At 42.6% G+C, this 15,747-nt stretch overlaps 1 protein-coding gene across 1 annotated transcript in view; it reads left to right on the top strand.

Moving 5' to 3' along the window:
* The window catches only part of LOC147031541 (uncharacterized), a 48,863-nt gene that overhangs the window by 19,606 nt on the left and 13,510 nt on the right, over nt 1-15,747 (top strand). Inside the window, exons 2-4 of the mRNA XM_085864799.1 lie at nt 2,940-3,403; nt 9,551-9,733; nt 15,347-15,433. Of these exons, the coding sequence (XP_085720925.1) occupies nt 2,956-3,403; nt 9,551-9,733; nt 15,347-15,433 (718 nt within the window). The 5' untranslated portion in view covers nt 2,940-2,955. The remainder of the gene's footprint in view (nt 1-2,939; nt 3,404-9,550; nt 9,734-15,346; nt 15,434-15,747) is intronic.

Below are 15,747 nucleotides of genomic sequence, written 5' to 3'. Positions count from 1 at the left end.
ACTTGTAGCCAGTTTTGTCCAGTAGAAGCCGAGAAACAAATTTTCATTCCCTGTGTTAAAGTTGCAGACAGAGAAACCATTCCATATCAAAGAAGGGATGCTTCGCGCTTCCCTTGATGAGACCACAATGTGCATTAGAAGCACTGATGCTGAAACAGAAACTGTCATACTTTGGACATATCATGCATGCAGAAAACAAAAATTCGGAATACTGTCCATCAGACACATCATGCATGCATTAACGAAAGTCTGGAGAAAAGTCAATCATGCTGGGTTAACCTTGTGTGTCCTTTAACCATGGATGTGGTAAAGGTTGCAACCAAGCTGTCTGTGCCAGAGCTTTGGAAAGTAGTGCAGGATAGGGATGTTTGGAGAAATCTGACTGTGCATGTCACCAGAAGTTGACCAGTACTTGACTGACCTGGATAACTGGTGATAATTTTTATTTCCGGTAGGTGTGCGAACCAGTGACTCAGCCTATATGTAACCACCCATCTGCAAATACATCCAATTTCCCCAAATCACCCTCAGGTGAGTATTAAACAATGCCAGCGACCATTAGGAATGAAGTTATGCATCAAATAAAGGGGGGTGGGGGAGGGGCAATATCGCACAACACACTTGGAGCCATGGCCAGGATAAATCACATATGAGGGACCAATATATAAGTTATAAACAATCCATGGACGGTGCACAAAAATGTGATGGCCAGAAAAATCGGACACGCAATGGGATACATCATTCATGTGTAAATACTTATTTAAGTGCTTTTATTAGTGAAAGATCATTGTGGCCTCGCTTGACAGCTTGGGTCCATTAGTGTGTGGGGGATGCAATAAACATAGAGTGCCTCAGGGACGTCAGGTTCCCTCCAAATTAATTTCTTTCAGTTTAATGTGAAACAACAGTAGCGGCTGTTAAAAATGTAATCATACATTGGATAGAATTGATTGAATACTGTAGTTTGTGGTAATAATACTTTTTACATGAAATGAGGCACAGAATCCCAAATACAAAGAAAACTATAACGGCACTCGGTAGAGCACACATCTCCGCCAGGTTGAACAGTTTATGTTTTGTATCCCACTGACAGGCTGGATCTGTATCTGGAACTGAACCAAAATCTAATCGCCTTGTTCTTGTTACCTACCCAACCCATCCACCAAGTTTTGTCATAACCCATCCACAACTTTTTGAAATATCATGCGATACTATATATATTTTTGGCCCGATCTCTCAATTATGAAAAATCATTTTATAAATTTAAAAAAAAAACAGCCTCACATCCGGATTCGGATCCGGATCAGGATCTTCACCAAAATATCATCAATTCGTCCTTGTCACACCCAACTTCGCCACCAAATTTCGTCTGAATCTGTCCATAACATTTTGAGATATCCTGTTTACAAACAGACAGACGGGTGAAAACGTAACCTCCGTCCATCTTCGGTGATGGAGGTAATAAATACGCACACTGAAGAAGGAAGAAACTAATCCTGTCTACAGACTCCCATACACACAAATAAAACAAGCACACAGAAACAGGTGAGTGTGCAATGGTAGGCAGGCAATGGAATCGCTGCCAAAAATAATTTCTTAGTAAGAAAATATTTTCTTAAAATATGAAAAAGTTTTCTTGAAACGAGAAAGAAGGACCGCTCCTTTCACATCTTGAGGCGCATAGGGCTGCTGAGGCAGTTTTTCCTTGGGTATAGAGCACAATCCTGGATGGGTCACCACTGCGATGCAGGATACTCGAAATGCTCATTATTCCCAGTAAGCTAGTACTCATTTTGCTGACCTCAGAAGGATGACAGGTTGAGTTGACCCATCTGGTGTTATTTTAACAGCCCAACAAGGGCTCAAACTCAATACCCAAACATCTTAAGCCAGTCACCTTAACCGTTTAGCCCAGGGGTCACCAACCTACTTTTGATTAATGAAATATTTCAAGAGAAACTAAAACATAAATTGAAACAAGAAAAAGAGCAATCAGAGATAACAGACCCTCATCAGGACTTGTTATGTGTGTTGTTTGTGTACTGGTGTGTTGCGTAATTAAGGAGACATAACTAGAACTACCGCTTTATAACTGCTGGCAATGATGACTGGGTACCAAGACTTCCCGCTTTGATGCAACCCTGCTTTGATCGGACACCTGACCATAACCCTGACCCACGACATTTTTTTTCAAATTATTATTCAATTTAATTTGGAATAGGATTAAAATAAATTCAAATCGAATGGAAGACCAAATATGTGCAGCCCTGCATTGGAGTAATCAGAAGGAACATCAACAAGCAATAGAATTCGGGAACCTGGGAACCTCGAAATAGGATCCTCGATAGGATTCGGGTTTCAGCTGCTCCTCCTCTACCCTCAAACCCATCCAAGCACAGCCACGTGAGTCTTATTAACAAAAAATAAAAAGAACCCAGATTCCAGCAATCAAATAATTCTGGCTGCCACATAATGTGTCCAGTCAGGTTGAGATTTAAAATATTTATTCCCCATCACTGCTGGATCATAATTGTGAAGTTTCATGGTGATTGAGTAAGTGGTTCAAGAGAAAGAATATATTTTTGAAATTTTTTGCTCGATGTTATATGGTTGCCAGACCATGTGACATCAATTATGAGCTCACCTGGACTTCGGTCTGGGGAGCTTATGCGATCGAGTAGTGTCCGAAGGTGGATCAGTCAGTCACATAATCAATGCACTCTGAAACGTCGAATTAAACTTTAAAATGGAATGCCAATTTAGTTGCTCTTATGAAGTGTAATAAATATTTATGCATGCACTCTACTGCTTTGCATTCAAAGTCTATGATTTCCAACTTTGATCACGTTATCTTGCTGGAATGCGTCTATATGTGTACCTTCCAAACATCGTATTTTATATATTTTATTGTAATGGATTGTAAATCGATTGCTTTTCAGAGTTCTTGTCGTGGAGATGGCTGAAGAGCAAGAGGTGCCACAGACGTTTACCAAGTGGCTGAATCTTTGGGGCATGAATCCAGATATTGCTACCTCCGTGGTCACAGAATTGGGGATCCCTGACTTCCCAGCACTGTACGCCTGTACGAAATCACCCGACGTACGAGCAGACTTCTTCAAGGAAGCACGCACAAAACTCCCCTTTGGTTTCTACGCTTCACTACGACACTTGGTGGAGATTTGCTTTCCGCAGGATGCAGAGAACAACTCTGCAGGAAAAAATTGTCTTCAACCAGAAAAGAGTATCCTCATCCCACTGCTTGATCTGCTGGCCAAGTTATTGGCTGGGTTGGGACAGGATCTGATGTCCTGTGGCCAGCAGGTGGTCAAGTTGCAAGTTGCTGAGCCATGGATTTCAACGGGATTCCATCATTTATTAGACGGTTCTGCTGAAGATATACCAGGTAAATTAACATTTTCTCACGGATTTTATTATCTACTAGACGACCCGTTAACCCGTTGGGTTCCCGTTGTGACAGCGTTTGATGAAAAAAAAAAAGATAGCTCCAGCGAACTATACCGCTGAAGTTGTTTGCATTGATCAAATTTTCCCGAAGAGTACTTTACTGAATCGGGAATTGATTTTTTTAATAATTTTTTCGTTGCCCGGTTTTAACGAAACTTGATACTGCACATCGCAGGCGAATGGTGAGTAAGGTGGCCCTAAAATTTTCGTGCTATCGTGTTCCGTTTTGGCTGTATTTCGGGAACATACATACCTATATGAGTTTTGGTAATATATAGATAGATTACTGCTTGTAGGTTATTCATCGATTGAGAATGCCCTGTGGAAATGCATATTGACTGTCAGTGTTTTCACTACATTTGGGAAACACCAGAAGTTATACAAGATAGGAGTGTTGTACCAAGAAATGTCACAACTGAGCTATAATTGGAAGCTTTGCAGTCGTCGGTGACAATTCTTTCAAGAGCAATTGGAACGTCTGAAAATGTTCATATGCTGAAGCTGGAAAGGATCACAACTTGGACTTCCGTATTTAAACCGAAAACTTTAAAAAGTTTTTTTTTTTTTTTTACAGCATTCAGAAAGATCACACATTTCCCATAAAATATGAATCGTTACCATCAATGTACCATAGTCTCTATAACAGAGGTGGGGAACCTTTCCTGGTCCTTGTGCCAGAACATCTATTGATAAATGTGGTGCGGACCGGATGCAGTCATTTCTTCATAGTTTAAACAACACGTGCAGATATGAAATGTAACAAATCATTCAGACTTTCTGACTTCTGACTGAATGGCATGGCATTCTGAGTCTACTTTCGGCTTAACGCTCACCATTTTATCAACTGCGGCCAATGACGAAACAAAATATTCACTTATTTCACCGCCTTTTATTTCAAACTGTTCAGACGTTTTTCAGAAAGGTAATGGTAATGCAAAATAATTTGTATTTTTACTCGCTTTTATCTCATATTGTAAGGTTGTACACTTGCAACAATATGTACCAAGATACTGAGCACGCATGTGGTTGCACAGCTCGGCCTTCCTGTTTTTCTGTTCACTTCCTGTCAAGTCTGATGCTATTGCTTGTAGCGGTGAATATGGGTGTATACAAATTTTGAGGATTAAAAAATTAACATTTCTTGGAAAATAAATTTTGTGTAACTTTTAATATCCCTACGTAATTCTACATTCCTCTTCTTCTTTCCCTCCTCGCACCATGAACCGCACAAGGCTGCCGGGGCAGTTTCATTGGCTCGGCTGTTGGGGGTTACAAGCTAGGCATACCTCGAGATTGAGCATACCTCGAGGCTATCCTGCCAACCATCACTTAAAAATGCAACTTATCTGATAATATCTTACATAAAACAGTTTTTATTGGAATATACGTACCTGCATGTATTCTGTTGATTGTTTTGGCTGTTACATATCTGATGACAGTTACTCAACAAAAGCAGTCGTACACATTTTTTGTGAAATAATGTTGAAATGAAATATCATTTGAAGGAATCTATCTACAATATGTTCTTAAATTCACGTCTTTCTTTGTGAACATTGCAAGGGTTACATCCAAAAACTAGAATGGCATTCGGTGGAGCGCATACCTCCGCCACGTAATGCCTGATCCACGAGAACATATCAGGCCCAATACATTTTTGAAATGCCATGCTATACAGTACTATATCGTTTTTGGCCCCATCTCTCAATGGTGAAGAATCACTTTAAAAATTAAACAATTCTCACATCCAGATCCGGATTCGGATCTTCACCAAAATCAAATCAATTCATCCCTGCGACACACCCAACCTGTCCACCAAGTTTCATCCGGATCTGTCAACTTTTTGAGATACCGTTCTATATAATCGGTTTAGCTCTATCTCTCAATGGTGAAGAATCACTTAAAAAAATTATAGTCGTCAGATCTGGATCCAGATCTTCACCAAAATCTAATCAGTCCATCTTTCTCACATACCCAACCTGTCCACAAAATTTCATCCGGATCTGTCCGCAACTATTTGAGATATCCTGTACACAAACAGGCAAGCAGAGACAAACAGACAGAAAGGGATGAAAACATAACCTCCTTCACCTTCGGTGGTGGAGGTAATAAGCTTGTAAGTGCAGTGCAGTATTTCCAGTGTATTAATTTCATGAACGGGCAAAATACTGTACATCATATCGTGGCCATGCTAAATGCTGTAACACAATCGAACTACAGCGACCTTTAGTAACAAACCAGCCGAGACTTTTAAGTATCTGTACACTAAATGTGCTGTTCTTCCCTAAAATGCGTGGATCCATTTAATTACGTCTACCACCGAAGGTGGACAGCGGTTATGTTTTCACCCCTGTTTGTCTGTCTGTCTGTGAGCAGGATATCTCAAAAGGTAAGGACAGATTCGAATGAAACTTGGTGGACCAGTTGGGTGTGTGACAAGGAAGAATTGATTAGATTTTGATGAAGATCCGGATCCGGATCTGGATCCAGATATGAGAATTTTTAAAACGATTCCTTACCATGAAGAGATGGGGTCAAAAACTATGTTGGAAAGCAGGATATCTCAAAAAGTTTTGGAAGGGTTATGACAAAACTTGATGAATGGGTTGGGTCGGTGCCAAGAACAAGCCGATAAGATTTTGGTTAAGGTCCGGATGCATATCCGGCCCATCGGTGGGATAGATGTCGTAAACTGTTCAGCCTGGCAAGGTATGCACTCCACCGAGTGCCATTCTAGTTGAGGAGTAAAACTTTATCAATGTTGATCATATTACTTATAAAGGAAAGATCATTATCCGTCATGCTATCTCCTCCTAAACAGTTGTGCATAAATTCACCCAACTTGGTAGTTATGATCACCACATGCCAAGAAGGTGCGAGAGCAGTTCAAGGTGACAGTGATGATCAACTGGGGCCCTATGGCATGGTCAAAATTTCACACCAAAAAATGCAATTACAGGCACATTTTTATACATTTTTTATGAAGCATTGTACATGCGATCAACATTGGAGGACGCATGAAATATGTACCAATTTTTTTTTATTTAATCCCCGGTTCATGCCCCCAGGGGATGGGGACTTATGGTCACGTGTCAAAGCAAGATTTTTTTTTTTTAACTGAAAATTTGATATTGGGTCATTCTTGGTGAAAAGTTTGCCATCTTTCAACTTTGCTTTAGGTGGGAAGTGTGGGGATTTACAATGGCATGCTATTGACTTCACTGTAGTTTTCATTTGCACTTGTCATTTGGCTGCATAAATGTTTTTGTTCAAAACGCACACAATTCCGATGAAACTCGACCACAACCTTCATCACCTATGATGTACCAGAGTTTGTTCACGACATTAAGAAAAAAATTGGGGTCGAAGGGGGGTTTACGGGGTGGTTTCCCACCAATATATATATATATATATATATATATATATATATATATATATATATATATATATATATATATATATATATATATATATATATATATATATATATATATATATATTTGCTTTCTTCTCCAAAACTACTCTACCGAAACTACTCTAACACCCCCATTTTTTTCAGTTTTTACTGAAATTTAGGCAGTTTAATGTTTCAATGTACTCTGGAATTAAAGCAGAGAACAAATAAATAATTGCAGATAAAAAAAGAAATCATGGAATGGTTTTCTTGAACAAAATTTAATCTAAATTTTTGACTCGTCAAAGTAGCCACCTTTTGTAGATATAACAGCCGAGCATACTCGTGGCATTCTTTCTACAATGGAAATCAAATATTGTTCGGAAAGTTCTTCCCAACACTGTTGCAGAAGTTCCCACAACTTGTAGGTTTCTTTGCTTTCACCCTTCTGTCCAGTTCATCCCAAACCAGCTCGATGGGGTTTAAGTCTGGAGACTGTGCTGGCCATTCCATGATTTGAAGCCGACCATCTCTTTCTTTTCTTCTGAGGTAGTTCTGACATGGCCTGGAGGTATGTTTTGGGTCGTTATCTTGCTGTAGGATGAACCCCTGACCAACTAGGCGTCGACCAGAGGGTATTGCATGGCTCTGCAAAATGCTGTGGTAACCATTTTGGTTCAGGGTGCCAGTCACTCTGTGCAAGTCACCGACTTTAGATCCAGCAAAAGAGCCCCAGATCATCACGCTTCCTCCTCCATGTTTGACAGTTGGTGTCACACACTGAGGAACCATCCTTTCGCCAACTCGACGGCATACAAAAACCCTGCATGATGAACTGAAGATTTCAAGTTTTGATTAATCTGTCCATAAGACCTTCTTCCAGTTTTCAGTAGTCCACTGGTGGTGCTTCATGGCCTAGGCAAGCCTCCTTTTCTTATTTTGACATCTTAGCAATGGCTTTCTTACTGCCACTCATCCTGTCAAACCAACAGCTCGAAGTCTTCTCTTCACAGTTGAAACTGAGACTTCCTTACTTCGACCAGTGTTACACTGTCATTGAAGCTGCTGTCCTGTGAGCCGCCTATCACGCACGAGCTGTTGACTCTCAGAAACTTCTCTTCTGATTGTGTTGTGGCTTTGGGTCTGCCAGACCTCTTCCTGTTAGTTTCCTCCAGTTTCCAAGTTCCTTTTGATGGTGAAGGAAACTGTACTCACTGACACCTTGGCTCCTTTGCAATTTCTCTAATGGAAAGACCTAAAGACCTAACTTTTAAGGGTTATAATGGTCTGTCTGTCTTCCTTTGTTAATTGCCTTTTTCTCACCATTTTGATAGCAATATACTACTTCCTGCAGTGCAATATTGTCCAGATAATGCTTCAGAGGGTGTAGCAAGACAGTCTGTTCCAACACTGCTTTTACACAGACAGAGGGTTTTTAACTAATCAACAAAAGTTGGGACACCTGTAGGAATTTTTTGCATCAACTTTCAAGGGTTAATTTACTTCCCTTGCTGCAGAACAGCTGCAGTTGCTAACCCATTACTTGTTCCCTGAAAAGGGCCTTTTTTAACAACTGAAATTTACATTATTTTTCAGTTTTTGGTAACCCAAACCTTTTTTTTAACCTCTGGCAGTTTACCACTTTGCTTTGTACCATTTCAGGTTATTCACTGGACTTGAACTGCTTAAATTTCAGTAAAAACTGAAAAAGGGGGTGTTTTAAAACTTTAGACCGGTAGAGAACATGCACACAGTTTCGATGAAACTTGACTACAACTTTTATCACCCGTGATGTTCCAAAGTTTGTTCATGGCATTACAAGAAGTGGGTTCTAAGGGGTTCTATGAGAGGGTTGCCACCCAAAATAGGTTTTTGTCTTCGCAGAAGCGACACATGCAGTTCCGATGAAACGACCATAACCTTTATCACCCAAGATATACCAAAGTTTGTTTACGGCATAAAAAAAATTGTGGTCTGAGCGGGTCTACGGAGGGGGTTTATGGGGGGTTCCCCCCACCCTAAAGAGGTGTTTGCTTTCTGTTGAGTAACTACCCACACAATTCCAATGAAACTTGACCACCACGTTCATCACCCATTCCGTACCAAAGTTTGTTCGCACCATAAAAACAAATCATGGTCTAAGTGGGTCTATGCAGGGGATGCCTTGCAAAATATGTATTTGCTTTCTTCTCTGAAACTACACATACAATGTAGATGAAACTTGACCACAACCTTCATCATCTCTGATGTACCAAAGTTTGTTCACACCATAAAATAAGTTGGGGTCTAAGGAGGTCTATGTGGGGGGCTGCTTCTCAAAATATATATTTGCTTTCTTCTCAGAAACTACACAAACAGTTGCGATGAAACTTGACCACAACCTTCATCACTCGTGATGTACCAAAGTTTGTTCACGGCATTAAAAAAAAAAATCCAAAGGTATTTGCTTTCTTCTCCATGACATATTTTGTGGGTCATCCACGCCACGCCTACTCGTGGTTCCCTGGTTTTCTTATCCAGCTGCTACCAGGTGAGCACCCAGGGGTATTGCCCCTATTTTTGAAAATATTACTCAGGGTCCAATTTTAGTCTGGTTACCCATGTTCAACTCTTCCTTTTGGTTGAAGTTATTTGTCTTGGGCAAACTATTTCACTGACCTAAAAGCAATAAACAGAGATTTGCTGTTGTTCCAGGGTTGGACTCCACGTTCAATCAAGAAGGTTCAAGATGGTCAGAAGAAGGGGAGGATGAGTTGGAGGAATCAGAGGAGCCCAAAAAGCTGAAGCTGGATGAGTCAAGACATACACGACATGTGGAAGAGTTGGATAAAGAAACCGTGAAGCAGAATGATCTGCAGACGTATTCCTGCTCTCAGGGTGAGACCTTACAACCTGTTTACAGTTTGCCATCTTTCACATACCACCAAACCTGTTTGCACATCACAAGAAATGACCCACCAGTGAAATTTTTAATCGGTTATTAAATGCATAAATAAATCTCAATTTCTGTGATTTAATGTTCACCATGAAGTGGTGAGATATTGTTACGAATTTGGAAGCTTACTGCACACAACAACCAGGTCTGATAGATCAGTTATATTGGTAAGTATGTGTTTCTAGGTAGGGTCCCGTCCTATGTTTAATGGGTTATTAAGTGTACGTGCGCTGCGCAGTTATTTTATAGTTAGGATTTTTACATCCAAAATAACAACAACACCATGGACCATTCCCCGCACGATGGCGTGTCGAACACGCATGTGGGCAGAGTTCCCTCTGTCACCGAAGTTCTGACTCCACGCTTCGGCCAATCGGAAGGGTGCGAGCGCGTTTGCCGCCTTTCAGCCAATGGGCGCAGAGCGAGCTCCAAGAGAAGCAGAGTCTCTTCGGGGTGAGGGGGGCAGGGGATCGACACGCCCCCCCCGACCAATCACGGGGAGACGACTGATTTCCCCTGACGAATGAGGGGTGCGGTGACATGAGACACATACCCCCCCCCCCGACCCCGGGGAGAGAAGAAATAGACGGGACGGCGCGGTCATCTCGTGACTGGTCTCGTCTTATCGCTGGCGCTGGTCTCTTCTTGTCACTGGCTCTGGTCTCGTCTCGTCGCAGTGATCCCTCACCTCGTCAATATTCGAGCTGGCTGGCATCCGTGGCTGAATCCTTGGTCCCTCGGTGCCTGGTAATTTGGCGTGGGTTCGAGTCCCGCCACTGAACAAGATCAACATTACCGCACGAGGCAGGCAGGTGCAAGAACAGGCTCTTCCCTCAGCTCGTCTCCTCCCCCCCACCCCCTGAGCTGTAGGGCACAATAAAGAGCAACCAGCCCCATTTCTTGGTGTGTGTGTGTGTGTGTGTGTGTGTGTGTGTGTGTGTGTGTGTGTGTGTGTGCGTGCGTGCGTGCGTGCGTGCGTGCGTGCGTGCGTGCGTGCGTGCGTGCGTGCGTGCGTGCGTGCGTGCGTGCGTGCGTGCGCGCATGCGTGGGTGTCGCCAGTCTGATAAGGAGACATTGCTTAAGCATCTCGCCCTTGTACATTGACTGCATATTCGTGATAACTCTGCTCTGTGTTCCCCTCCCCAATTATTGTTGTTAATAAATTCCCCTTTTGTTGAATGTAGCAGCTCGCTCTTTGTCATTTCTGCCATTGGTTTGCCACGGTGCGTATTGGGGATTAGGAAGGCCGTTGCCATAATTGTACATTTGGACCGACGGCCTCGGTAACCATCCGCTCGGGTTACACACTGTTCGAGCACGGTAACGGCTCTTTCCTGTCGAGGGTGTGAATTCCCCGGTAGCTTTACCGCGTGGATACTTAGGTATATTGAAGTTGGCAATTAACCCTACTCCACGCGGTCGAATTATTGGTGATTCGTGGTCCTGTAAGGGACCCATACCTTCGGACTTATCTGAGGGTCACGGCCTAAATTCCGGTGTGTTTGGTGGCGCCGACTCTACTGCTCCCTCTTGCAGCCGTGCTCGCCACCGAGACCCGGCCCCACAACAATACCACCATGATTGATTTTCTTCATCGATCTCAGGAGGTAAATTTACACATTATCTGTTCAGGTTCAAGACAAAGTAACTGAGCAACTGGCTGCCTAACAATATATTTTGTTTCTGTTTGCTTGTAATATGCACTGCTCATCACAATTAAAGGATTATTTGGCTTCCTCTTTCTCATTCTACCAAATCTGTAGCATGGCAGCTCTAATTTTTATGAAAATGTCAAAAATGCCTTTCTTACACGATGTTTCACTAATATTTATTCTATGTGCGCATGTTCCATTTTGTGTTCCTTTACAACTGGCATATTAATTTATTACTACCACTACTTCCTTAACAGCCCCAATTATTCTCACCTTCTCATGGGGTCAAAGTCAACCAGAGAACATTTTGACCCAAGTCTGTCACAAACTGGCTGGCCAGGCCTGACGTTCAACTGAAGGTAACAGGGATTTGGAATTTGTTCAGGGTGCCGGTGATAATGCGTCTACTTTTCACGAAGGACACCATGGGATCTTGAGCATCCACCAACTAATGCTGGCACATGGGACGCCCAGGTTAACGTCCATCCAAAGGACGGCACAGACATTGACGACTTGCCCTGCCTGTGGCTTGACGGGTCAAAGCGAGTGTGTACACCTCAAAGTTATCTAACCCACTCTAATCTGTATATTAATGTGGTTGTTAAATATAAAATATTACCGAACAAGTTTTCTTTCTTTATACTTTTCAAAAAAACAATTCTCCAACATAACACAATTTTTTTTCTTTCATCTCTCCATCTGATGTTTGGTATTTCTGTTTCTTCCAGGTCCTTCTCTTGTTTGCCATTTTGTAATTCTTCTTGTCCATTGGTTGTCAGTTCTTCCTTTGTGTCGAACCCAGTTCCATTTCAGTTGTTTTTATTGTGACCAATTTTTCTGTCTGATCCATTGGCTTCTCTTCTTGTCTTTGTTATGTCAAGACAGCGTCTTTCCATGGTCCTCTGAGTTGTGATCAATTTTTTTATACGTCTTATTTGTAAGAAAATATGTTTCACTGCCATATGTTATTTCTGGTATTATGCACTGATTGTGACATAGATTTTCAGCCATGAAGGCAGTTTACTTTTCGTGTTAAAAATTATTTTTCAAATGTTGCCCATCTGGCAGTCTGTGAATGTATGTCCCTTTACTTCTTCAATCCTTCATCTTTATTCAAATCGGAAAACCAAAAATTTTTTTTTTGAAGGAAGGGAGATGCGAGGGGAGAAAACCCAAAGGTCGGTAAGTTGAAGGGCAGGGTGGACATGAGAAAATTAAGTGGACGTGGGGGTGAGTAATGAGAGGGCAGGGTAAGGGAATTATCAGTCATCATTAATGACAATACTCTGTATCCAGAGCATCGGTTCTGCTGAAGCGCTTGCTGTGGCTTTCAAAAAAACAACTCTGGATAGGTTTTGCTACAATGTCAGAGGGTGCTGCAGGTTTGGCCTGGAATTTTGAATTTGGCTCGGGTACTGATTTATAAGGCCTACTCTTGCGCAAGACACCTTCGAATATTTAATGGCCACCGCCAAACACTATCTGATCAGTGTCTGCCGGCTTAACATTTCTCAGTAGCACAGCATACTTATTGATGCAACATCCTGTCTCCGAAGCACCAGGGCGATTGTTCATAGTTGTGTCAGAAATCAAATTAAATCCAGATGAAGGTGAGTTTCTGGTACTTCTGATCTATCCTATTTGTCGTAGGGTGTCGAAAATACCACCATATGCAATATGTGGATGGTCCCAAAGCTATTTGTATTGTTGTGGATCCAGGCTTCAAGGCTTTCCATGAGGGGATAGCACTTGGGTCCCTCCTGAACGCCCGGTCCTGAGGCCGCTGGGCACAGATAAATCCGTGCACTGGCGGGTTGCTAGGCAACCACAAATGCCAATTGGTACTGCCAATCCTGCAGGGTTATACTACCTCGCGTGATACCTTACTTGTGGACGGCTACACCAATGGGGTTCTCGTGCCCTCGATGCGTACTTGCGTTAACTTACTGTATCAGATGCAGCTGAGTGCAGCTGCCAAGTTCGTACTGGCTCATAGCCAATTAGTGGGGTAGAACTTCCCGGCAAACTGCATGCAGACCATGCTGGACCAATGGAGGAAAAGACAGAACGAGCTGGGGACATTTACAATACAAGCTATTTATTTATAAAGCGAGGGTGAGGAAAGGAATGTAAACAATAAAGGGCTTTAATACACAGCAATATGTACAGCAGGGAAAGCAAGGATTCATGGGGTACAAGCAAAAGAAATGCAATTATTTACAAAAGAAGACGATGCAGAGCTAACCCAATACAAACTTCGACAATTTTATCGAACGCATATATTACTGGCACATTAGACACACACACCTGAGGAAATTAGAGAGCAAAGAAAGAGAGAGAAAGTTTGAGGTTTCGGTAACCTATTTGTACCTGCCGTGGTCTATGGACCAACGCAACCCAGTCGCATGGGGGGAGGGGGGTGTCTATGGTGCATGAGTGAGGAGGTGCAAAATGAGGTGTAATGAAGCGGCGCGAATGTAATGCAGAAGAGGAAGAGTAAAGAGGTGCGTATCTGCAGTTCTTTGAGTTTCTGTGCATCGACAGCAGACGAGACAGTAGATTGGAGAGGCAAAATGTGTGAGAAGACAGCTTAAAGTGAGTGGCGTGTGAGAAATTCTGTATGGGTGCTTATTGAGTCTATTCTCAGTCTGGCGTTCTGCTCACTTAGCACTCCTCCCTTCCCCTCGTGCCGCTGAGGTTCAGAAGTAGTCGTCTCGCAGAAGTACCCTCCTCGTTCAGAAGTAGTCATCTCGCACCCGGGAGAAGACCCTCCGACCTCTTGTGGACGACCGTGGCAGAGAGGCTGACTGGCTGGAGGACTGACTGAGACTGCGGATCGTCGACTGCGGGTCGTCGACTGTGTAGCATAAACTGCTTGCCGAATGATCCTGTCACAGCTATTTTATAGATGCTGTTCAAAGGAGGAATCAGGAATCGTAACAATTAATGTGTCTGTTCCCCACTGTTTTGTCCCTTCCACTCCCGCCCCTCTTGTCTCATGCTTCCTTGCTGTGAGTTGTGTGTTAGCTCTCATACGAGCCTCGACCAAGGTATACAAAAAAAAAAATGCTCTGTAGGCGTTTCCCAGTGATCCCATTGGTGCACAGACGCCTCCCCAAGAAGTAGCCCCACCCCGCTAGACTCCCAAGCCGAAAATGACCTCATTCACCCCAAACTCTGTCATGCATTGGAGCTCCGAGATTGACATGTGGTATGGGTTTTTGGGAGCGCTCTTCAGCCATGAATGTGTGCTGCACACCATTGAGTCGCTATTTAGCAGAGCGCCAGGGCTACTCAGATGACGTTTAATCGACCCGAGCGCATAGTTGCACTCCAAGCAACATGCCAATCTGTTCTGAGCTCAAGTATCTGTCATGATGGGTAATATCCATTGTTCCCCAACATCCCTAAATAACAGTGGTGAGCGCCCGGGGTGTTTGTGGTGAGAAGGTTGGAGCAGTTGAAGCGGTTGTGGTGGAGAATGAGCATAGGTTGTTGTGGGGATTTTTAGAAAGGTGTTGTGGTGGTTGTATGAAGGTTGTAGCACTGTGGTTCCAGTACGGAGAAGGTTGTACATAAATATATACAATATGTATGCATTGTAATTTATAACCATGTTGTGACTTTTTAAGTTTTGAAGTAGATGCATCATTAATCAGTATAAACCTCTGAGGCTTCAAAGTCACCAAGTGGATGGAACAGTGATGTGTTGCCCTGACGAGCGCCAAAAAGGGAAAAACTAGTTGGCAGCTTCACTTTTCACCTCTTGGTGACAGCTTATGATCTTGGCGTCTTAGCACTGCAAGAGGCCCTTCTGGGACTGCAGTCATGTCATCATGAATGTATCGTCACGGCGTTTGTCCAGGTCAGAGAACTTAATTAATCATCTTTATTTGTGTATAGATTTGGTGAACGGCTGGCAGCCCATACGTGAGGATTTGATTGGCCAAACAGAACACGAGATCAAGGTGGAAATGGAATCCATTGCAGGTCCTTGCACACAACCTTGCTTGTTTTAATAATATAGATTTAAAATTGTGTCTGAGATCTGTGTTCTCCAGATACAATTAATATTCTTCAATGTTCTGTCTGTTAAAGTGAGACATTCTGAATCATTGTGCTGAAGTAATACATTTCTATTTTCCATTCTCAGTCAATACAGGGCTTTCAAAATGTCTCAAGAACGCCCAACAATACCTTTCGTGCCTGCACTGTGCATGCACTTTCATTGATTCACTTCAGCTAATCAGAGCACTTTGAACCTGCTGTTGTGAGGGTGAAAACAAATCGTATTTTTAACACAA

The sequence above is a fragment of the Eptatretus burgeri genome, chromosome 2 (assembly GCF_056783735.1).
Source record: "Eptatretus burgeri isolate ZD-2024b chromosome 2, Ebu_testis_v1, whole genome shotgun sequence".
NCBI classification, from domain to species: Eukaryota; Metazoa; Chordata; class Myxini; order Myxiniformes; family Myxinidae; genus Eptatretus; species Eptatretus burgeri.
This window is presented reverse-complemented; position numbering and strand designations above follow the sequence as displayed.